At 46.4% G+C, this 25,667-nt stretch overlaps 1 protein-coding gene across 3 annotated transcripts in view; it reads right to left on the reverse strand.

Moving 5' to 3' along the window:
• Positions 1-25,667, reverse strand: part of c7h7orf57 (chromosome 7 C7orf57 homolog) — a 111,069-nt gene that overhangs the window by 18,596 nt on the left and 66,806 nt on the right. For 2 of the 3 annotated variants that reach the window (XM_067987432.1, XM_067987431.1), the window contains exons 6-7: positions 22,530-22,666; positions 5,463-5,584 (exon numbers count right to left, since the gene is read on the reverse strand). In XM_067987432.1, coding sequence (XP_067843533.1) covers positions 5,463-5,584; positions 22,530-22,666 — 259 coding nt within the window. Of the gene's footprint in view, positions 1-3,826; positions 3,869-5,462; positions 5,585-22,529; positions 22,667-25,667 lie in introns of all 3 variants that reach the window. The other variant, XM_067987430.1, reaches the window with a different exon arrangement.

Here is a 25,667-nt window from a genome sequence, read left to right on the forward strand (position 1 = left end):
CCACTGGCAGAAGTCGTAAACAATTTTACAACACCAAGTTATAGTCCAACAATTTTATTTGAAATTCGCAAGCTTTCGGAGGCTTCCTCCTTCCTCAGGTGAATGTTGTGGAAATGAAATCCTCGAATCCTTCGCATTTATAAATCACAGAACAATGCCTGGTGATTACAGACAGTCTTTCCAACTGCCCGTTGCCACGGCAATCACAGTATGCAGACAGAGAGGTGTTACCTAAAAGGCCACCGAATATACAAACCACCAAAAAAAAAACAGAGAGAGGCAGAAACAAACATAGAAAAGACAGCAAATGACCCGTTATATTAAAAACAGATCACATTTGTTCGCTGGTGGGGTTACGTGTCGCGTGACATGAACCCAAGATCCCGATTGAGGCCGTCCTCATGGGTGCAGAACTTGGCTATCAATTTCTGCTCGACGATTTTGCGTTGTCGTGTGTCTCGAAGGCCGCCTTGGAGTACGCTTACCCGAAGGTCGGTGGCTGAATGTCCTTGACTGCTGAAGTGTTCCCCGACTGGGAGGGAACCCTCCTGTCTGGCGGTTGTTGCGCGGTGTCCGTTCATCCGTTGTCGCAGCGTCTGCATGTTCTCGCCAATGTACCATGCTCTGGGGCATCCTTTCCTGCAACGTATGAGGTAGGCAACGTTGGCCGAGTCATAGGAGTATGAACCATGCACCTGGTGGGTGGTGTCCTCTCGTGTGATGGTGGTATCTGTGTCGATGATCTGGCATGTCTTGCAGAGGTTACCGTGGCAGGGTTGTGTGGTGTCATGGACGCTGTTCTCCTGAAAGCTGGGTAATTTGCTGCGAACGATGGTCTGTTTGAGGTTGGGTGGCTGTTTAAAGGCGAGTAATGGAGGTGTGGGGATGGCCATAGCGAGGTGTTCGTCGTCATTGATGACATGTTGAAGGCTGCGGAGAACATGGCGTAGTTTCTCCGCTCCGGGGAAGTACTGGACGACGAAGGGTACTCTGTTAGTTGCGTCCCGTGTTAGTCTTCTGAGGAGGTCTATGCGATTTTTCGCTGTGGCCCGTCGGAACTGTCGATCGATGAGTCGAGCGTCATATCCCGTTCTTACGAGGGCGTCTTTCAGCGTCTGTAGGTGTCCATCGCGTTCCTCCTCGTCTGAGCAGACCCTGTGTATTCGCAGGGCCTGTCCATAGGGGATGGCCTCTTTGGCGTGGTTAGGGTAGAAGCTGGAAAAGTGGAGCATCGTGAGGTTGTCCGTGGGCTTGCGGTAGAGTGAGGTGCTGAGGTGCCCGTCTTTGATGGAGATTCGTGCGTCCAAGAAAGAAACTGATTCTGAGGAGTAGTCCATGGTGAGCTTGATGGTGGGATGGAACTTGTTGATGTTATCGTGTAGTCTCTTTAGTGATTCCTTGCCGTGGGTCCATAGAAAGAAAATATCGTCGATGTATCTGGTGTATAGTGTTGGTTGGAGGTCCTGTGCAGTGAAGAAGTCCTGCTCGAACTTGTGCATGAAAATGTTGGCGTATTGGGGTGCGAATTTGGTCCCCGTGGCTGTTCCGTGTGTTTGGGTAAAGAACTGGTTATCGAAGGTGAAGACATTGTGATCCAGGATGAAGCGGATGAGTTGTAGGATGGCGTCTGGAGATTGGCTGTTGTTGGTGTTGAGTATTGATGCTGTCGCAGCGATGCCGTCATCGTGGGTGATACTGGTGTAGAGTGCCGAGACGTCCATCGTGGTGAGAAGTGTTCCTGGTTCAACTGGTCCGTGGGTACTGAGTTTTTGTAGGAAGTCTGTACTGTCGCGACAGAAGCTGGGGGTTCCCTGTACGATGGGTTTCAGGATGCCCTCGATGTATCCAGAGAGGTTCTCACACAGGGTTCCGTTGCCTGATACGATAGGACGTCCGGGTGTGTTGGCTTTGTGTATCTTTGGGAGGCAGTAGAAGTCTCCCACGCGGGGAGTACGTGGGATGAGAGCGCGTAGGATGCTTTGAAGGTCTGGATCGAAGGTCTTGATCAGTTTGTTGAGCTGGTGGGTGTGTTCTTTGGTCGGATCTGCGGGTAACCGTCTGTAGTGTTCCTGGTTGTCCAGTTGTCGGTATGCTTCTTTGCAATAGTCCGTTCTGTTCTGTTTGACGATGGCTCCTCCTTTGTCCGCTGGTTTGATGACGATGTTGCAGTTGGTCTTGAGAGCGTTGATGGCGTTGCGTTGTGCTCGGGTGACATTCTGGACTGTCTTGTGAGTGCGGCTGATGAATCTGGCATTGACGCATTTCCTGACAGCTTGAGCATACATGTCAAGCTGAGGGCAGCGACCCTCCGGAGGAGTCCAGTGTGACTCTTTCCTCTTCGGTTGCTGTACCGCGGATCCCTCTGTCTGCTGTTCCGGATCGTTGATTGTCTCATTGGGTTCGCTGCTGAAATCTTGGGGTTTGTGGAAGTATTCCTGGAGCCTCATTCTCCTGATGAATTCCTCTGTGTCCGCCGCGAGACTAATGGGGTCCATTTTGGTAGTGGGGCAGAAATTGAGCCCTTGGCTGAGAACTTCGATTTCGTCTGGTTGAAGGGTGTGGTCAGACAAATTGACGATAGACTTCCCTGTGGTTGCAACCGTGGTACCAGGGGAAGCTTGGTCGATGCTGGTGGTGATGCCGAGTTTCTCAAGCTTCCTGCTCTTGGTTTTCATGTCGGCAGCGTAGTTCCGTTGCCTCGTCTGTTTGGCGGTATCTCGTAGCTGGTCTGCTGTGTCCTGAGTACAGGTTGAGAGTATGGACTCTATCTTAGTTTCGAGGTTGCGGCGTCTGCTGTAGAGTTGGTGTACGAGATGGTTGCGGAGTGTGCGAGAGGTACGACGGTAGAGTCTCTCAGCGTAATCCGAGTTGTATGTGGACTTGAGTGGGTTCGTGATCTGTCGTCCTTTCGGGATCTTGTCTGCTTTCTTGCAGCTCTGTAAAAACTTGATGTCTGTGTCTATATGCGTGATCTTCTTGGATATCCTTTCCACTGTGAGCCGGCAGTTTGTGGTGTCGATGGTAGCCATGATGTGGAGATGCCGGTGATGGACTGGGGTTGACAATTGTAAACAATTTTACAACACCAAGTTATAGTCCAACAATTTTATTTGAAATTCACAAGCTTTCGGAGGCTTCCTCCTTCCTCAGGTGAATGTTGTGTAAATAAAATCCTCGAATCCTTCGCATTTATAAATCACAGAACAATGCCTGGTGATTACAGATAGTCTTTCTACAGTCTTCCACATCACTGGCAGAAGGGTCAAGAACCAGAGGGCACAGATTTAAGGTGATTGGCAAAAGAGCAAAGGTGACATGAGGAGAAACCTTTTTACACAGCGAGTGGTTAGGATCTGGAATGCACTGCCTGAGGGGGTGGCTGAGGCAGATTCAATCATGGCCTTCAAAAGGGAACTGGATAAGTACTTGAAAGGAAAAGATTTGCAGGGCTACAGGGATAGGGCGGGGGAGTGGGACTAGCTGGATTACTCTTGCATAGAGCCGGCGCGGACTCGATGGGCTGACTAGCCTCCTTCCATGCTGTAACCTTTCTATGATTCTATTCTATTGTTTGTGTTTTTATGCTCCTCAGCTTTACAAGGCAGCAACTACCTGTACAGCTACTGACAAAGCTGTTCCAGTCCTGAAAGTGGTTCCAAGGTCTGTCTCCATGACACTGCAAAGTTCTGTCAAGGTCTCTTAGGGGGAATACTGGTCTCCGCATGCAGGTTTTTTGGGCCGTATCGAGGCATGATTGCTTTGACTTGTATGCATCAGTGGTGGCATAAGGGAGGGGCCTACTTGATTGCCTAAGGTACAAACACACCTGTCTTGCATGCCTGTTCTGGTCCCCCTTCTCCTCCAGAACCTGCAAATAGAGAGGGATGCACAATTGGCAGCACAATTGGGGAATCAGTCACATAAAGCAGATGCGATACAGCTTTAAGAACCTCTGAATAAGTTCAGTTTTGAAAACGCAGCAAAACAGCAAGAAGCACTGAATTGAGTGCAGAGCACCAGTTACAAAAACAAGAGTCCAGTTTAGGAGAGAGGAGCTGGCATAGCAGCCGTACCTCCTGTGCAGTGCCATTTGAAATGGGTGTTAATTGTCTGGAGCACTGTTCAGGTACTCCGACCATATCGTGTGGCTAATGCCTCATTAAAATAAGTTGGAGAGCCTTAGGGAATCCAGCACATCACATGTGCGCAGATTCTCAGCACCATGAGTTCTTTCCCCGCGCATAATGTAGCACTATGCACACCAGGCCTCAGGCATCAGCGCTCAATTTAACAGGATGGTAATGCCTGATGTACAGTAGCATTATGGGCATCATACGATGCAAGCTTTTTAAGTAGATAGATTACACCAAGTTTTATTCAGATGATAGAAAAGTGTTTCACTGAAGAATAACACACTCTAGTTTATAAAGATGTACATGAGTTAACAGGAAAATGATTCAGTGCCTAGAATTTTATGACAAGAAGTTTGAGAGTGATATCAAGTTGTTAGGATGACTAATAAGTGAAGTCAGTAAAAGCCTAATTCAGATTATAGGAGCATATACTGCACTCCTAGTTCTGGCCCCTTGCACATCTGATTTCCTTCGCCCTCAATTGGCGGCGATGCTTTTAACTATCTAGGCCCTAAACTCTGGAATTCCCACCCTAAACCTCTCCGCTTCTCCACCTCTCTCTCCTCCTTTAAGATGCACCTTAAAACCTACCTCTTTGACCAAGCTTTTGGTCACATGTCCTAATATCTCCTTTTGTGGCTCAGTGTTAAATTTTGCTTAATAACGCTCACGTGAAGCACCTTGGAACGTTTTACTACGTTAAGGAGCTGTATAAATGCATGTTGTTGTTGTTATTGAAGTGGAAACAGGAAGGCAGGATTTTCGGACAAATTGGGAACTCATTGGCTTTTAATTTCCTTTGTGGGCGCATCTCGGAATTAGACTTGAAAAAGCGCCTGTTCCTGCACCCATTCTCCCAATCCAGAATTCCCTGGTATATGACAAGTATATGGTGGGTATATGGAGTCAGGTCACAGATCAGCCATGATCTCACTGAATGGCGGAACAGGCTTGAGGGGCTAAATAGCCTACTCCTGTTCCTATGTTCCTATACATTGCATTATTGGTTTTATTGCCTAAACTCTTTCCAAGTGCAACATCAGAATGCCTGCTCCACCACCCTCAGTGTTGTCATGAAACCACACAAATTTAGTTCTATAGGCAGTGTAACTCTTGCACTCAGTCCAGACAGCAATGCCTCAGCTGTCTGAGCATTCCCCACTGAGCCGTAATGTAAAAATAGCAGCTAAATTTCTTCTCAACGTTTGGTACTCGGAGACAAATTATATGGCAGTTGTTGCATATACCAGCATAAACCTCCTAACTGTACAAAATATGATCAGTCATGATCATTCATTTTTTCAGGTTTGGTCAACTATGATACAGTACCCATCTTTTGTTCTTTGGTGTTCTTCACATCCTTATGTTCTGAAAACCAATCATCAGCATAGCCAAAACTAAGCAACTTCTGCATGCTAACTGGCGGTTCCTTTCTACGTGTAAATTTGTTACTGAGGAAAATCAAATACAGTATATTACAATCCAGAAGATTTAACCAACTGTGACACAGCTTATAACCTGCAGCTAATGTGAAATTAATTTACATAATGTCAGATGACATTTTAGAAGCATCATTTCTAAATAAACAAATCATGTAAAAAGCAACAGACATTTCAATCTGTTTGACAACGGAGCTTGATCATCATATTGTTACGTAATATCCTTCTGGATGTAATTGAAAACTAACTTAATCTGTCAAATGAGTAAACATTATGCATATTTACTATGAATAAGTGAACATGTAAATAATACTTTTCAGAAGTTACTAACATTCTAGAAACTGGACATTGATCCTTATTGGCAATCACAGAATGCTTAACCTTGGCTTTGTTCAAGTTCTGGATTACTAATACTTAATACATTTTTTTGTATTAACAACGATTGTTAATTAATTACAGGAGATCCAGCTAGATAAGTATCTTCCAAAGGAAGTGGCTCATGCTCCAAAACAATCCATGGCAATGGCTGCCCCTCTGATACCTGGCCCAATTGGTAATTTTTCATTTGTGAGTGTACACGGGGAATACTGACAAGGAATCACCAATCAGAAGTCCTGATAGCCTGGGCCAATGTGCTGGGAGGATTTGCTAAAGGTTCAGTTTTCTAGCCATGACTGTTTAGTTCATGAAAAGAATTGTTGCCTTTGTGGAACTAGGAATAAACAGCTAACCCCAACCAGCTCAGACTGCACACAATCTTCTCTCTTCTTTTTATAGTAACGTGCACATGTTCTTTACTCTTTCTCACACTTTCCACACTCCAATACATACAACCTTCAGCTTAACTCAGTGCTAACACTCTCACCACTGAGCCAGTAGGTTGTGGTTTCAAGCCCCACCTCAGGACTTGATCACATAGGGCACGATTTTAAAAGGCCGGCAGGATGGAAGTGGGGGAATGAACGGGCGTGCAGGTAACCCGAATAATAAAAACTTAACATTCCCCACGGGATCGCAACTTAATTGGTGGCCACTAATCTTGTTTCCAGGTTTGCCGTCTGAAAGCTGCGCAGCGGGCGGACTGCGCATCCGCATGACCTGCTGTCAGCTGGAGCGTCTAGATTTAAAGGGCCATTCCTCCAATGGATTTTGCTAAAGCAAGGAGCAAGAAGACACAATGGAGCAGCACAGGGGCAAGGCAGCTCTAAGATTCAGCGATGCCTCACTTCAGGTGTTGCTGGCCAGGTGAGGAAGAGGAGGGAACTATTTTACCCGGCCGACAGGAGGAAGTACCCTGACTCTGCCACCAAGAAGGCCTGGCTCGAGGTGGCGAGAAGGTCACCAGCAGCAGCAACATATCCCACACTTGGGTCCAGTGCAGGAAGCGTTTCAATGACCTAACTAGGTCAACAAAAGTGAGGTTTTTTTTTATTCGTTCATGGGATGTGGGTGTCGCTGGCAAGGCCAGCATTTATTGCCCATCCCTAATTGCCCTTGAGAAGGTGGTGGTGAGTCACCTTCTTGAACCGCTGCAGTACGTGTGGTGGAGGTTCTCCCACAGTGCTGTTAAGAAGGGAGTTCCAGGATTTTGACCCAGCGACGATGAAGGAACAGCGATATATTTCCAAGTCGGGATGGTGTGTGACTTGGAGGGGGACGTGCAGGTGGTGTTGTTCCCATGTACCTGCTGCTCTTGTCCTTCTCGGTGGTAGAGGTCATGGGTTTGGGTGGTGATGTCGAAGAAGCCTTGGCGAGTTGCTGCAGTGGATGGTACACACTGCAACCACAATGCGCCGGTGGTGAAGGGAGTGAATGTTTAGGGTGTGGATGGGGTGCCAATCAAGTGGGCTGCTTTGTCCTGGATGGTGTTGAGCTTCTTGAGTGTTGTTGGAGCTGCACTCATCCAGGCAAGTGGACAGTATTCCATCACACGCCTGACTTGTGCCTTGTAGATGGTGGAAAGGCTTTGGGGAGTCAGGAGATGAGTCACTCGCCGCAGAATACCCAGCCTCTGACCTGCTCTTGTAGCAACAGCATTTATATGGCTAGTCCAGTTAAGTTTCTGGTCAATGGTGACCCCCAGGATGTTGATGGTGGGGGATTCGGCGATGGTAATGCCGTTGAATGTCAAGGGGAGGTGGTTAGACTCTCTCTTGTTGGAGATGGTCATTGCCTGGCACTTGTCTGGCACGAATGTTACTTGCCACTTATCAGCCCAAGCCTGGATGTTGTCCAGGTCTTGCTGCATGCGGGCTCAGGCTGCTTCATTATCTGAGGGGTTGCGAATGGAACTGAACACTGTGCAATCATCAGTGAACATCCCCATTTCTGACCTTATGATGGAGGGAAGGTCATTGATGAAGCAGCTGAAGATGGTTGGGCCTAGGACACTGCCCTGAGGAACTCCTGCAGCAATGTCCTGGGGCTGAGATGATTGTCCACCAACAACCACTACCATCTTCCTTTGTGCTAGGTATGACTCCAGCCACTGGAGAGTTTTACCCCTGATTCCCATTGATTTCAATTTTACTAGGGCTCCTTGGTGCCACACTCAGTCATTTGCTGCCTTGATGTCAAGGGCAGTCACTCTCACCTCACCTCTGGAATTCAGCTCTTTTGTCCATGTTTGGACCAAGGCTGTAATGAGGTCTGGAGCCGAGTGGTCCTGGCGGAACCCAAACTGAGTATCGGTGAGCAGGTTATTGGTGAGTAAGTGCCGCTTGATAGCACTGTCGACGACACCTTCCATCACTTTGCTGATGATTGAGAGTAGATTGATGGGGCGGTAATTGGCCGGATTGGATTTGTCCTGCTTTTTGTGGACAGGACATACCTGGGCAATTTTCCACATTGTCGGGTAGATGCCAGTGTTGTAGCTGTACTGGAACAGCTTGGCTAGAGGCACAGCTGGTTCTGGAGCACAAGCCTTCAGCACCACAGCTGGGATGTTGTCGGGGCCCATAGCCTTTGTTGTATCCAGTGCATTCAGCCGTTTCTTGATATCACATGGAGTGAATCGAATTGGCCGAAGACTGGCTTCTGTGATGGTGGGAATATCGGGAGGCGGCCGAGATGGATCATCCACTCGGCATTTCTGGCTGAAGATGGCTGCAAACGCTTCAGCCTTGTCTTTTTGCTTACTAATTCTCCTGCATTCCATGTCACACATCACCACCCACCCCCCCCCACCCCCGACCCCCTACATCATTCTGCACTACCAAGACTACTCCATCACATCACTCCTCACACCCACTTAAGGCTCATCCTCAACTTACCTTCACTTCCTAACCTCCCCATTTGTGACCCCACCACTACAATTCACCCCAATCCTGATCAAATGTGATGTCTCTGTCTGATACTCACCCTCTGATGCACCTCTTTCATGATCAGCCTCACCCAAAGCAATGCATTCATCGGCTGACTACTTCACTCTCACTCACTCGCACATCTGTACTTTCTCCCCTTCTGAGAGGAGAGCACAAAATGCACGTGAGAGGACGAGGACTGGAGGGAGGCCACAACAACTAGTGGTCCTCACAGAGGAGGAGGAGAAGGCCCTGGAGATTAGCTGCACCCTCGAGTGCCTGTCGAGACAGGCACCTACAAACGTCTGGTGACACAACTTTAACATTCATTACACACAACATGAATTGATGTTAACAATGATTGGATACCTCAGTATGCTCATCGCAATATGACACATCTGTGATGATGCTTAATATTGCCTTCTATTCTCTTACAGGCTCTTCAATGACCGCAGTGACGGGAGAGGGCGATTCCTCAGAGGAGCACCCAGCCTCTGAGGGCGCACCGTCACATCTTAGTGAGCCATCCACCAGCGCAGATACTCCTACCTTGGTGGGTCCTAGTAGTCAGTTAGTTGGGTTGGCACCTGGTGCGTCACCACACACAAGTGAGCATGAGCAGCCACTGGTGGCAGGGGCAGCTGTGGAGAGTCCACGTCGGTGGGCGCACTCTTTTCCAGGCTCTGCTCAGCTGGACGCAGATGCTGAACTTCGGGGACCATTCTTTAAAAGGTGAATGATCGAGGGACAGCAGCACATTTGCGAGATTTTGGAACAGGTGCCACACACACTCTCCACAATAGAGCAGAGGATAGAGGAGTCCAACTTCTGCATTAGTGGAATAGGTGGCGCAGGTATGTGAGGGAATCTCTGAGATAGTGTTGCAGGTAAGTACAGAAAGGTCTGAGATAGTGTCGCAGGTAGCTGCGGAAATGTCTGAGATGGAGAGAAGGCTAACCTCCATTGAGCTTCAAGCATGGCTCACAAATGAGTCCATTCAGGCCCTGACAACAGCCGTTCAGACTCGGTGCCGCCTTAAACAGGCAGACAAAAACTTTACAACTGGGCTTACAAGGCATCACACGTCTTCCAAACTGCTGTCCAGCAGGGTGGTACGAGTGATGTGCGCCAGACCCAGGAGAGGGATGATGGCGAAAGGGGAAATGGAAGTGGAGACGCCACTCAAAGCGCTCCCACGTCTCACCCGTTGCCCCCCCTCTCAACCAGTACCTGCAATGCTGCCCCCTCTCCAGCTGGCTGAGTCTGTCCCTGCACAGGTGCAGATGGAGCGGTATTTGGCGGGGCCCTCACGGGCTCCCAAACGCAGAGGGCATAGGCCGAAAGCATCTCGGCAGTCCAGGCATCAACATGAGCAACCAGCGACTACCTCTGCTGCAGCCAAAGGGGATGCACCACGTAGAAGTAGTAGGAAGAGAAAGTCTAAGGTTTTGTGATCACGAAGGGTATGCACAAGGATGTTTGTCAGACTGTCATGTTTTTCATTTATATTTGGTTTTTGATGAAGTTACATTAAATGTTATCATTCTCACCACAACTGCCATTTGTTGCCCATTCTTGACTGGCTTTTGTGGTAGCGCCCTTTCATGTGCTTCATCATGAAAGGTGACATTTGATGCCACCCAGTGGGTGACTTTGTAATGGGTATATGTGTAGTTGCAGGACTGTTTTGTGTTGCTGGGGGGGGGCGGGGGTGGGAGAGGGGGATGGTGTCGGTGCTGCTCTTTCCAGGTGGTGTGAGGACTGTACTATTCTAACTTTGTGACCTTCTTTGAGAAGCGTTCACAAAATAGTAACTCTCTGACCTCATGAGCAGCCAGGTGAGCCGCTGCTCTGCCGATGGGTTCCTCCTCCTCCTTAATGTTCATGGCAGATGTGGATGCTGGATGTGCCATGTTGTGCGGGACACAACACACTACTATAATGTGACCCACTCTCGCTGGTGTGTATTGAAGCGCTCCCCCAGAACGATCGAGGCACCGAAATCGCATCTTCAGCAGTCCTAGCGCATGTTCAGTTACAGATCTGGTGGCGATGTGGCTGTCCATGTATCGACACCGCTGTTCGCTGATGGGGTTCCTCAGAGGTGTCATGAGCCACGTGTGCAGGGGGTATCCCTTGTCCCCGAGGAGCCAGCCCTTAAGGCTATTTGGTGCATGGAAGAGGGCCGGGATGTTGAATTCCCTCAGGGGAAGAAGTTGAGAGCAGTGGTCACTTTAACAGCTACAGGTAATGAGATGCCGCCAGGCCCAGCCGGGAGCAGCTCGGCATGAAGGAGGCTGCGGATGTCTGCAACCACCTGGCGACTCACTCTGAACCTCCGTATGCACTGCTCCTCAGAGAGATCCAGGAAGCTCAGCCTCGGTCTGTAGACCCTCTGATGAGGGTACTGCCTCCTGCGACTCTGGTCCCTCTGTTGTTCCTCTCTCTGCTCTTGTGCAGGTGCCTGTGGCGCAGCACTGTGTTCTGGAGCTGCAAGTGGTGGAAGTGCACGCCGTGCCTGGCGAGGCTGCTGATGTTCCTCGTCCTTGGATGTACTTGTGAATGAAGCCATCGCGCCCCCCCCCCCCCCATCCTGATGGTGTCAGTTTGAGGGGGTCCGAAAAGTTGGTAAATGTGTGTAAACAGAACAATTCTGAGTGGGAACTAGGAATTTTCAGTGTAAACACAAAAATCTCACAGCTGAAAGTTTGTCTGAGAGAACTGAGTCCCCTGCTGCAATAACTCACCTTTTATCCTCATCTGTCAAACAGGGATTTAAATGTCCAAAGGACTGATGGCTGCCGGCTGCAACTTTAAGTAGCTGATTTACTGCTTTAAATATCGTCCCGCCAGCTTTAATTTCCGGTGGGACTTCCAGGTTCAGGAACGGCCCGTGCACCCAGATGACTCTGAGTCATGCGCGTTCTTTGGCAGGTTGGAGCCGGGATTCCTGCCTGCTCAAAAAAAATCCCGATTTTCTTTGCCCCCCCCACCCCGCCACCTCCAACGCACCTGCACTTTACTTTTAAAATCGTACCCATAATCCGGGCTGAAATTCAGTAAATATTAAGGGAGTCCTGCATTGTTGGAGCTGCTGCCTTTTGGATGAGCGATTAAACTGAAGTCTTGTCTGCCTGTTAAGGGGGACATAAAAGATCCCAGGGTACTATTATTTTTTATTCATTCATGGGATGTGGGCGTCGCTGGCAAGGCCAGCATTTATTGCCCATTCCTAATTGCCCTCGAGAAGGTGGTGGTGAGCCGCCTTCTTGAACCGCTGCAGTCTGTGAGGTGAAGGTTCTCCCATAGTGCTGTTAGGTAGGGAGTTCCAGGATTTTGACCCAGCGACGATGAAGGAACGGCGATATATTTCCAAGTCGGGATGGTGTGTGACTTGGAAGGGAACATGCAGGTGGTGTTGTTCCCATGTGCCTGATGCCCTTGTCTTTCTAAGTGGTAGAGATCGCGGGTTTAGGAGATGCTGTTGAAGAAGCCTTGGCGAGTTGCTGCAGTGCATCCTGTGGATAGTACACACTGCAGCCATGGTGCGCCGGTGGTGAAGGGAGTGAATGTTTAGGGTGGTGGATGGGGTGCCAATCAAGCAGGCTGCTTTGTCCTGGATGGTGCTGAGCTTCTTGAGTGTTGTTGGAGCTGCACTCATCCAGGCAAGTGGAGAGTATTCCATCACACTCCTGACTTGTGCCTTGTAGATGATGGAAAGGCTTTGGGGAGTCAGGAGGTGAGTCACTCACCACAGGATACCCAGCCTCTAACCTGCTCTTGTAGCCACAGTATTTATGTGGCTGGTCCAGTTAGGTTTCTGGTCAATGGTGACCCCCAAGATGTTGATGGTGGGGGATTCGGCGATGGAAATGCCGTTGAATGTCAAAGGGCGGTGGTTAGACTCTCTCTTGTTGGAGATGGTCATTGCCTGGCACTTGTCTGGCGCGAATGTTACTTGCTACTTATGAGCCCAAGCCTGGATGTTGTCCACATCTTGCTGCAGACGGGCACGGACTGCTTCATTATCTGAGGGGTTGGAACTGAACACTGTGCAATCATCAGTGAATATCCCCATTTCTGATCTTATGATGGAGGGCAGGTCATTGATGCAGTCGCTGAAGATGGTGGGGCCTAGGACACTGCTTTGAGGAACTCCTGCAGCAATGCCCTGGGGCTGAGATGATTGGCCTCCAACAACCACTACCATCTTCCTTTGTGCTAGGTATGACTCCAGCTACTGGAGAGTTTCCCCCCGATTCCCATTGACTTCAATTTTACTAGGGCTCCTTGGTGCCACACTCAGTCAAATGCTGCCTTGATGTCAAGTGCAGTTACTCTCACCTCACCTCTGGAATTCAACTCTTTTGTCCATGTTTGGACCAAGGCTGTAATGAGGTCTGGAGCCGAGTGGTCCTGGCGGAACCCAAACTGAGCATCGGTGAGCAGGTTATTGGTGAGCAAGTGCCACTTGATAGCACTGTTGACGACACCTTCCATCACTTTGCTGATTGAGAGTAGACTGATGGGGCGGTAATTGGCCGGATTGGATTTGTCCTGCTTTTTGTGGACAGGTCATACCTGGGCAATTTTCCACATTGTCGGGTAGATGCCAGTGTTGTAGCTGGACTGGAACAGTTTGGCTAGAGGCGCGGCTATTTGAAGAACAACAAGGAACACCAGTGTCCTAGTCAACATTTATCCCTCAATCAACATCATTAACAGATCATTCATCTCATTTTCTATTTGTAGGTGCAGGTGCAGATTTGCTGCTGCATGTGCTTATATAACAGTGGTTACACTTCAAAAGAAATTCAATGGTTGTGAATTACTTTGGGATATCATTACACAGAATGTACAGCGCATGGATAGCACGTTCGGTCCAACAGGTCCATACCGGTGTATGTTCCACACAAGCCTCCTCCCTCCCTACTTCATCTAACCCTATCAGCATATCCTTCTATTCCTTTCTCCCTCATGTGTTTATCTAGCTTCCCTTTAAATGCATCTATGCAGTTACCTCAAGTACTCATTGTAGTCACGAGTTCCATACTCTAACCGCTCTTTGGGTAAAGACGTTTCTCCTGAATTCCCTATTGGATTTCAGGAGAACACAACGTCAGGTTGCACATGTACGCTGATGACACCCAGCTCTACCTCACCACCACCTCCCCTGACCCCTCCACTGTCTCTGATTTGTCACACTGCTTGTCCGACATCCAGTACCGGATGAGCAAAGCTTTCCCAATTAAATATTGGGAAGACCGAAGCCATTGTCTTCGGCCCCACCACAAACTCCGTTCCCTAGCCACCGACTCCAACCCTCTCCCTGGCCACTGTTTGAGGCTGAACCAGGCCGATCACAACTTTGGTGTCCTATTTGGGGCCTGAGATGAGCTTCCGACCACATATCCCCTCCATCACCAAGACCGCTTACTTCCAACTCCATAATATCGCCCTTCTCTACCCCTGCCTCAGCTCATCTGCTGCTGAAACCCTCATCCATGCATTTGTTACCTCTAGACTTGACTATTCCAATGCTCTCCTGGCTGACCTCCCATCTTCCACCCTCCATAAACTTGAGCTCATCCAAAATTCTGCTGCCCGTATCCTAACTCGCACCAAGTCCTGTTCACTCATCACCCCTGTGCTCGCTGACTTACATTGGTTCCCGGTCCAGGAACGCCTCGATATTAAAATTGCCATCCTTGTTTTCAAATCCCTCCATGGCCTCGCCCTGTCCTTATCTCTGTAACCTCCTCCAGCCCTACAACCCTCCGAGATCTCTGTGCTCCCCAATTCTTGCCTCTTGCACATCCCCGATTTTAATCATCCACCATTGGCGGCCGTGCCTTCAGCTGCCTAGGCCCTAAGCTTTGGCATTCCCTTCCTCTCTGCCTCTCTCTCCCCCTTTAAGACGCTCCTTAAAACCTACCTCTTTGTCCAAGATTTTGGTCACCTGTCCTAATATCTCCTTATGTGGCTCGATGTCAAATTTTGTTTGAAAATCGCTCCTGTGAAGCACCTTGGGACGTTTTACTACATTAAAGGCACTATATAAATGCAAGTTGTTGTTGCTGGATTTATTAGTGACTATCTTATATTTATGCCCCCTAGTTCTGGTCTCCCCCACAAGTGGAAGCATCATCTCTACATCTACCCTATCAAACCCTTTTATAATCTTAAAGACCTCTATCACGTCATCCCTGTCTTCTCTTTTCTAGAGAAAAGAGCCCCAGCCTGCTCAATCTTTCCTGATAGGTACAATGGGGTAAAATTTAACTTCCAGCCCGAAAGGGAGCGAGGAGAAAGATTTTCAGCTGTGAAACCTGGAAAGTAAGTGGGCAGCCCATCAATTGCACTTCCGGGTTTCGCGCCCAGCAGCCAGCCTGGCTGTCGGGCAGGAGGGCCTGCTGAAGCAGGCCGCAGCTGGGGATCAGAGGGAGGGAGAGATCATAGGTTGGGGAGATCGTGGGGGGGGGGCACGGAGAAGATCGGTGGGGCGGGGAGAAGATCGGGGGGGGAAAGGTCAGGGAGAAGATCAGGGAGGCAGCGGGTCGGGGAGAAGATCGAGGGGAGGGGGCTGGGGAAGAGATTGGGGGGCTGAGAAGAAGATCGGGGGGCTGAGAAGAAGATATTTCTTCCAGGTGTCTGCTCGCCACACACAGACAAAGCTACCTGGGTTAAACCCAGAAGCTGGGGTGTTGGAGCCGGGATGCGGTCCCGCTCTGAAAACTGAGTATTTTTACTCTCCTCCCACCACCAACCCACCCATTCTTGGGGTTAAAATTTACTCCACCCTCTCAGTTCTGGTATCATCCTTGTAAATCTTTTTTGCACCTTCTCCAGTGCCTCTATATTCTTATTATAATATGGAGACCAGAACTGTTCACAGTAATCCAAGTGTGGTCTAACCAAGGTTTAATATTACTTCTCTGCTTTTCAATTCTATCCCTCTAGAAATGAACCCCTATGTTCCTAAATACCACCGTTCACATTCCCAGGATGTCCCAAAGCACTTCACAGCCAATGAAACACTTTTGAAATATAGTCACTGTTGTAATGTAGGGAAACGTGGTAGCTAATTTGTGCACAACAATATTCTACAACAGCAATGAGATAAATGACCAGATAATTTGTTTTGGTGGTATTGATTCTCCTGCTCTTCTTTGAATAGTACCATGGGATCTTTTATGTCCACCTGAGGTGGCAGATGGGGCCTTGGTTCAACTTCTCATTGGAAAGACGGCACCAATGGCAGTACAGCACTTTCTCAGTACTGCACTGGAGTGTCAGCCTAGATTATACACTCCAGTGTCTGGAGTGAGACTTAAACTCATGACCATCTGACTCAAAGGCCTTATTGACCTGCATCACTACTTTTAGTGATTTGTGTATCCCTCTGCTCTTCTACCCCATTTAGACTCTTATTATTCAAGCAATACGTGACCCCCTTATTCTTCCTACCAAATTGTAATACCCTACACTTATGTATATTGAAATTAATTTGCCAATTACACGCCCATTCTGCAAATTTATTAATGTCTTCATGTATTTTGTCGCAGTCCTCCTTGCTATTAACCATACCCCCCAATTTGCACTTTCGATTCCTGAGTCCAAATTGTTTATGTGGAGATAGGAACATAGGAACAGGAGTAGGCCATTCAGCCCCTCGTGCCTGCTCCGCCATTTGACAAGATCATGGCTGATCTGCGATCTAACTCCATATACCTGCCTTTGGCCCATATCCCTTAATACCTTTGGTTGCCAAAATGCTATCTAGCTCAGATTTAAATTTAGCAATTGAGCTAGTATCAATTGCCGTTTGCGGAAGAGAGTTCCAAACTTCTACCACCCTTTGTGTGTAGAAATGTTTTCTAATCTCACTCCTGAAAGGTCTGGTTCTAATTTTTAGACTGTGCCCCTTACTCCTAGAATCCCCAACCAGCGGAAATAGTTTCTCTCTATCCACCCTATCTGTTCCCCTTAATATCTTATAAACTTCGATCAGATCACCCCTTAACCTTCGAAACTCCAGAGAATACAACCCCAATTTGTGTAATCTCTCCTTGTAACTTAACCCTTGAAGTCCGGGTATCATTCTAGTAAACTTACGCTGCACTCCCTCCAAGGCCAATATGTCCTTCCGAAGGTGCGGTGCCCAGAACTGCTCACAGTACTCCAGGTGCAGTCTAACCAGGGTTTTGTATCGCTGCAGCATAACTTCTGCCCACTTATACTCTAGTCCTCTAGATATAAAGGCCAGCGTTCCATTAGCCTTATTGATTATTTTCTGTACCTGTTCATGACACTTCAATGATCTATGTACCTGAACCCCTAAGTCCTTTTGGACATCCACTGTTTTTAACTTTTTACCATTTAGAAAGTACCCTGTTCTATCCTTTTTTGATCCAAAGTGGATGACCTCACATTTGCCTACACTGAATTCCATTTGCCACAGTTTTGCCCATTCACCTAATCTATCAATATCGTTTTGTAATTTTATGTTTTTACCTACACTGCTTACAATGCCGCCAATCTTTGTGTCATCAGCAAAATAAAGAAAGAACTTGCATTTATACCTGGGCTTAAAGGGTTAAATTATGAGGACAGATTGCATAAACTTGGTTTGTATTCCCTTGAGTTTAAAAGGTTCAGGGGTGAATTAACTGAGATGTTTAAAATGATAAAGGGATTTGATAGGGTAGATGCAGAGAAACTATTCTTTCTGGTGGAGGAAGGGTATAATCTTAAAATTGGAGCTAGTCTATTTAGGAGTGAAATCAGCCTGCACTTCTTGACACAATGGGTGGTGGAAATTTGGAAATCGCTCCCCGAAAAGGCTGTGGATACTGGGTCAATTGAAATTTTCAATTCTGAGGTTGATAGATTTTTGTTAAGGTAAGGGTATCAAGTGATAGGAAACAAAGACTGATAAATAGAATTAGCCATGATCTAATTGAACAGGCTTGAGGGGCTTGATGGTCTTCTCCTCTTCCTATGTTCCTAAATACCACCGTTCACATTCCCAGGATGTCCCAAAGCACTTCACAGCCAATGAAACACTTTTGAAATATAGTCACTGTTGTAATGTAGGGAAACGTGGTAGCTAATTTGTGCACAACAATATTCTACAACAGCAATGAGATAAATGACCAGATAATTTGTTTTGGTGGTATTGATTCAGAGATAAATGTTGGCCAGGATACCTCCCCTGCTCTTCTTTGAATAGTACCATGGGATCTTTTATGTCCACCTGAGGTGGCAGATGGGGCCTTGGTTCAACTTCTCATTGGAAAGACGGCACCAATGGCAGTACAGCACTTTCTCAGTACTGCACTGAAGTGTCAGCCTAGATTATACACTCCAGTGTCTGGAGTGAGACTTAAACTCATGACCATCTGACTCAAAGGTGAGAGTGCTATGATTGAGCCAAGGTTGACATTTTCAAGTTCTTTCTCACTCTACCACATCCTCTCCACAAACATAGACACATATCTCTTTTTTTTCACATATTAACTTTTTAATTCAAACATAATCCAAGGTGTGGTTTTATAATTCCACACTTTATGCTAAAAAATAACATTTTTAAAAACTGATCTTATGACATTAAGAACAGCTGGCTCAAACTGATCCAGACTTGATTTATTTTCCACAATCTCACTGTCCAAATGCACATATATCTCTATTTTCCAGTCACACAGTGCAGCACACAGCTAACAGTAACACGGGTGAACAGAAAGTGTAATAATAGGCAGGTAGTAAAAATTGGGAAACTGATAGACACTTATACATAACAAAAATTACACATTTGCTCAGCACTTTTTCATAGCTACAGTATCCTTTCAATGAAAAGTACCTGCTGGGGCATGAACCATTAATACAAATAATCTTAATTATGCAATCAGCCAAATAATGATAGAATGTTCCCCTGCTAATGTCACAATGTCCATTTTACTGAAAAATGAATCAACTGCACTTAAAAATGTAGGCCCCGGATATCCGTGGGACCACTCCACCGGCGTCAGTGCTTGGGAGTACCCACCTGTGACCTCCACTCCTGACTTTGCTAAAGTATTCGGTGAATGGCTGCGCCACTATGGGCGCATCATCGGCACTCACTAGCAGAAGGGTCAGGAAATGCTGTTCTGGCCAGCTGCTTGAGGAGGTGTCAATACCATTGGTCCACCTTCCTCTGTGCAGTTTGCACCTGCGCTTTTACTGGAGGACAGCCTTCACCTCTAAAATGAACTACCCTCCTTTGGTGCACTTCCTCCAGCAGAACCTCCAACCCACTATCATCCAACGTTGCAGTGCTGTCCACATATCTCCGTTGTAGTATTGTAAACAATGAGTCAACTTTTCTGTTGCTGCTGCAACTTGCCCTTTACTGGTGAGTTGCAGACATTTAAGAGGAAAATTTGGTGCAATGTGCCCTCTCAGATGACTGTGTCATGTGCCAGCTCAAGCCCATTTTTGTTGGAGTTGAAAAATCGGCCTCTATAAGTAAATACTGTAGAAAAAATTTTAGAGTCTGAGTTCCCAGAGATAATTAAGTGCTTATCCCAGTGCATTTTAAATGATCTTTAGAAAATACCTCTTGAGAGTAGAAATTACCATTAGCAATATTAATGGACGAACATTAAACATGCTCATATGCAATTTCTCTGTCAGCTATTTTAATGGAGGTGTTATAAGTTAAACTTCCATTAGAATAGAGACAGGACTATCATGTGAATGTGTTAAGTATTATTCGTTAATGTCATCAACAATAATTTCTAGGTTATGCTTTGTTCATCTAAGTAACCTTCTTTACTCAGTACTTCAAAGTGATTTATATTGTTCATATCAAACCCTTTGAAACAGAGAATAAAAGACACAAATGCAAACAGTAACTATTGCTTTGGACAAAATTATCTTCAATAAAATCTTGGCATGCTGCCATTATACTTTAGGGTACTTGGATGAACTGATGGCATATAAGGCAGTGACTCAGAACAAACTAAGACTAAGAAACAAAAAAACCACAAATAGGGGTCCAAACTTTCCATTCAAAAATTCCTTCAGGACATGACACTTTCTGCCTCCTTTTCCACCAATTTTATCCCCTCCCTTCCCCATAAGGCATGGGGTTAGAAATTCCAGTGCCTTTAAAGGGTGTAAATTGTGAAATCTGGTTGGTGGGTGATGGGGAATTTAGGGTAGAACCCTGTTCTGCTGGGTCTCCGCTCCTTTTCCAGCCCAAAGAGAAATTCTGACAAAAGTGGGCATGTCTTCTATCCATGTCCTCCATGCCAACATCAGAGGAGGAGGGAGGACTAGTGGGGTAACATCAGGCATCCTATAATATGACAGTTTTGTCTCAGTTGTCCAAGGCACACTTTATGAAGCAGGCATACAGAGCATAACAGTACTAAATCCTGGTGAAAGTGGGGTGCAGCAAATTTTTGAACATTTCTCTGTGATCAATTGCTGCTTTTGGAACTGTGAATTTTAAATTCGGGCTCTTTCAGCCCTTCTTCTCGACATTCCCCCTTCCATCCCCCCACCTGGGAAGGGACCCCCAATTGCACCAAAATGGTGCCGATGACCAGAAAAATATATTAGTGGGCCGGATCTTGCTCTAAAAATAACGGCAATCCTAACAGCGTTCACCGTTATTTCAGCGCAAATCGAACCGCAATTTCCGGCAACCGCACATGCCAAGTTAAACACAGAAATCCAGAAGTTGCTTTCCGAGGTGCCCTGCTCCTCCAGAAGCTTCGCGGGAAGGAGGTCTCGCCAGCTGACTTGCCGTTGAAATGACTGCAACAGCGTTTCCTGATGGAAACGAATTAATCTCCCCAGAAAAAGGGACGTCAAGTTTTTTAAGTCTAAGCAAACTTTTTACGGCGTGGTAAGTCTTAATGACTGCCACTGGCACTGAAATTTTACTTTTACAAGTGTGGAGTCTCATTCCTTCACATTTTAGTTGTTCTTGGACATCAAAAAAATTTTTTAAATTTTTTTGCTTTTTTTTTCTGTCTTTTAATTCAGTATTTCTTACCCTCTCTTTATTTCATTTTCTGTAACTGATTTGACATTGAATTTACTATTCTAACTTACACTTCCTGGTTCTGTGCCTGCACTGCTTGTTAACATATTTCAGTCTGACTGGTTAAGGGGATACATAGCAGCTTGCCCCGTTCACAGTCCCAGATGCCCGGGAGAGGGCGCCGCATTGGATTGAGCGCCTGATGAGAGGAACATGCCATGCAAAAGCCCATGAAAAGTCTATGGGTAAATCTGAGTCTAATGTGTGGCGGGAGGCATTCGTTCGCTGCTCAGAGCAAAATCTGGTCCATTAATTCTGGACAGAGGGCTGCAGCTCGCGAGAAATTTCTTGTTGAGTTACAGTTTCACAAGCACTGAGCACATTCTGATGATGCCTTATCCAACAGGCCATTATTCATGTCTGAGCCTTGATAGTGAATATTGGCAGGCTAATTGACCTAATGGTGTATCACAGCTCAGTCTCATCTTTTATTCACCATCTTCCACATACATGCATATATGGATATTTCCAACATACTCAATAGCCGAAACCCTGGCTGATTTTCCTCCCCGTTCTAGCCAAGGAACATTTGAGGGGAAAATTATAACTAATGGCAAGAATTTAATTATCGATAAAAATGTTTCCCTCTCACTGATTTTCTCCCCATTAGGGGAGTTGAACATAATTTCAAAGGACCCAACTGGTTTACACAATGAGTAGCTGAGCAATGCAGACCAGGAAGGTGTCAGTTTCAGTGTTGAATTAGCTGATCTCAACAAGGGAACAAATTGGGGTGCTATAATTGGCCTCAAATTCACAGGTTAGGGACGGGAAAATCAGCCAAGTTCTATCTCCTGATCAATATCTGTGACTTCTCCAGGAAGTACGCGTGTGTAGACAAGTAAGGACGGGTTCAGGCTTAGATGTGATACCTCCCGTGGAAAATAGTCTGCTGACACTCTGTGACAAGGGCCACACATGAATAATGGACACTTGGCTGTGGAACCGCAACTCAGTAAGAAATCAACGTCTTCAGGAGCAGAAGATAGGGCTGAAAATTAGCAATGAAAAATTAGGAAGAAAGGAATTTTGAAAAAATATATTTTAAAAAAAATTATATTTAATTGCAATTTTCCCCTTTCCCTCTTTCGGTATTCCCACACCTAGCACCACTGGGAGGATGAACAAGGTCTACTTTCCAGGTATTTGACAATGCAACTCTAACCAGCTATGATGAAGCATATATGAGGAGCCCGAGGGAACTCGCCCTCAGAATTTTCCATTCTCCCTGGCATGAAGTATCCAATCTCTCTGAAAGCATGGCTGAAAACTACCCACCGAGTGGGGCATTGCAAACACAAACCCACGACCTGGAACTCCACACCATCATAAGGTTTCATACATCCTAGTTTAAAGATCGTAATCTTGTCTGTTTTGAATGACAGAAGTACAATACTTATTGTGAAGTTTGCCTTTTATGGTTGCTGTTACAGAGGAAGTCTGAGATTAAATGAAATATTGCGAGTTGTCCCAATATTATTATCTGGTGGTTTTGGTTAGACAATCAGTGATATGTATAGATAAACTTAAGAACTCTATTATAATTTGTAGCACTTACCTTGCTGGATTAGCTGGTATGCCAGGCTGCATTATCTGTTGATTTGTTTCAGTACCTAATGTCATGGCCTCCATCTGAAGCTGAGATGGAACATTCCTGTCCCGCTGTCTCCTATAACCAATTTCAGGAGTCCCTGACTGAACACATTATACCAGAGGAAAAAGTGCATGAATAATTTTGAAACTGACTTTAGTGCTGTAATTATTTCTGCAAATGTTAAACAACTAATCATAATAATATAAAGAGAATCTCATCTTAAATATTTTTTATTTAAATCTTTTCCTCTGATTTTAATCTTTCTACTCCATGTATTATTCCCATTGGAAAGGATGGGCAGGTAACCTTGCTCCAAAGCCTCCAATGATTCCATTCAATGGATGGTTGCTAGAAAATGGACAATGGCCTAAAATGACTGGCCCTCTGATTTTCCTTCTCTCCCTGTGTAATGTGCCTACCATTGGCTTGGCATCTTCCCTAATGGCACAGCTGAGTTTGAAAACTGCACACGCATCCTCCCATCTAATATAAGCACGCCCATTAAAAATCAGGGCAGTGTGTGGCTAGTTTTGACATCCTTTTTTGGAGCATGGTCCGTCAATTTCAGCTGAATTGCTAAAAAAAAAATGCACTTTGTTTGAACACTAAATGCTGGTAGCACAATAAAGTCGCTGATTGGAAGGAGTTACTGAGATGCTGGTGTGATGGGACTATATTAAGGCATCCACAGCTGAAATACTAAAAATCTTTGAAGCATCCTAGGTTAAGGACTGTATTTCTACTCATGTTATTTCAGTTGCATGAGACTATAAGGCTCATTAACTCCTGCAAGGCAATTTCCAGTCAGAGCAAATATCAATTCACTTTTTACAGAAGAACATTACTGGATAGCATAGCACTTTATACTGACTTTCTGATCCCCTCCTTTCAGATCTCCCAAGTGAAAAGCTTTAAGACTTCTGGTTAGCTGGAAAAGTACTATAAATTCAAGTTCCACATTCCTATATAGACCAAGAATGTGAGGCCATCATTTCACTCAACTGATATCAGTCACATATTCAGTCAGTGAGCACCTTTATTGACTTAATGGGGAACAGTATCCTTTTTGTTCTTGGATCATGTAAACCATTTTCTACCTCAGTACTGGCTAAATGCACAGCAATTTCCAAACTTTCCATATCAATAATGGTTAAGAATTTGGGATGAATTGGGCTGCCGCTGAGATGACTTATCTTTAAAGACAAAGTGACGCTAACCATAAACTGTAGATAAACCTAAAGTTAATTCCTGTTTCTGAAGTCAAGAAAAACTTCTGAGCCTTGAAATTCCTGGGCCCCAGTGAAGCACAGCCGCCATTACCTATGCAGATGTACTGTGCAGCAGATGAGTGTGCAAGAAGAAATGAGAGTGTGGTGGTGTTCCTGGAAGTAGTTGTCAACGACAGTGGCTCAGATACCAGGACGAAGTTTTAGCGCGTCGCAATGTCCGATTTCAACATGGATACCGAATTATCATTTTACTTCTGGGTTTCGTGCCTCCAATGCACGTCAGCGGGCGTGATGTGCATCTGCATGACGCAATCTCAACTTGACTATTTAAAGGGCCAATTCAAAGATGGAACTTGGAGGAGTTGGGAGCTTTTGGAAAGAGACAGCAAACTTACAACATGGACTCAGGACGGTCAAAGGCTGCGCTCCCTTTTAACAATGCCTCACTGATGTACTACTGGGAGTAAGGAGCAGGAAGGAGGTAATCTTCCCCAACAACAGGAAGAAGAAACCTGCTGCTGTCACCAAGAAGGCGTGGTTGGAGATGGCTGAGTAGGTCAGTAGCAGGAGTGTTGTGTTCCATTCCTGGATCCAGTGCATGAAGTGTTTAATGACCTAACCAGGTCAGGAAAGGTGAGTGCAGTTGCAGATTCACTTACATCCTGTAGTGCACACCGCACCCCCCCACCCCGCCCCCCAAACCGCAGATTCACCTACATCCTGTAGTGCACACTGCAACCCCCCCACCCCGCCCCCCACACCGCACCCCCCCAAACTCTGTCTTGTCAAACCTACTCGATCACATCACTCCTCAAACCCACTTAAGTTCGAAGAGCACTCATGGTTCACTTTCTATGCACTTCCTCACTTCCCCATTTATCCATCTACCACTGCCACTCACCCCAATTCTTATGCAATGTGAACATCTTCCTGATAGTCACCCTCACCGATTACACTGGATCCATTGGGTGAACGCATGCCTTACAGACACTCAAAGGTCTATTGCTCCCCCGTTGCAGGAGAAAACAAGCACAAAATACAAGGGAGATGGAGAGGACTGGTGATGGCCCACCATAGATAGTGCAGCTGAGATCATTGGCATCTCTGCATCCCTGACCATCGGAGATGGAGAGACTGGGACTTCGCAGCTGCCTGATGACAGAATTAAATATCTCCGATCTCCGATTTACGTCTCTTGTATGAGACGTAGATCAGTCATGTTAACTTGATTTCAGCAATGAGTGAAACATGATCATCTTAATTATGCTAAATAGCAACGCTTTTACATTGCCAGTACTAATTTGTATCTGTCACTTCTCTCCTCCAGGGCCTTCACGTGCACAACAGCAGTCCATGGACTTTCTGGACAACAATGCCTCAGAGGAACTGATTCCTTCTGAGGGTGCACCGTCACAGGACATATGCTTACCTTGCACTTTGGTGGGTCCTCTTGGACAATTATTTGGGTTTTCACCTGGTGAGTCACAGTTCACAAGTGAGCACAAGCAGAGAGTGGTGGCAGGGACAGCTGTGGAGAGTCCATGTCGGGGAGTGCACTCTTCTCCAAGCTCTGCTCATTTGGACACAGATGTTGAACCCCGGGGGCCATCAATGAAAAGGAGAATCATAGAGGGACAGCAGCAAATTTGCGAGGTACTTACAGATGTGCCACGCACACTGTCCACAATAGCAGAGTGGATGGAGGAGTTCAGCTGGAACATTTATGGATTAATGTCTTAGACCATTGCGACAATGTCCTCCATTGAGAAGAGTGGCCTTCTCCGTGCAACTGCAATTGCGGCAATCAAATCAGTCCATGCAGGCCCTGACCATGGCCGTGCAGACTTTGGATGTCAACACGTCTGCTGCCTTA

The sequence above is a fragment of the Heptranchias perlo genome, chromosome 7, assembly GCF_035084215.1.
Source record: "Heptranchias perlo isolate sHepPer1 chromosome 7, sHepPer1.hap1, whole genome shotgun sequence".
Classification (NCBI taxonomy): Eukaryota; Metazoa; Chordata; class Chondrichthyes; order Hexanchiformes; family Hexanchidae; genus Heptranchias; species Heptranchias perlo.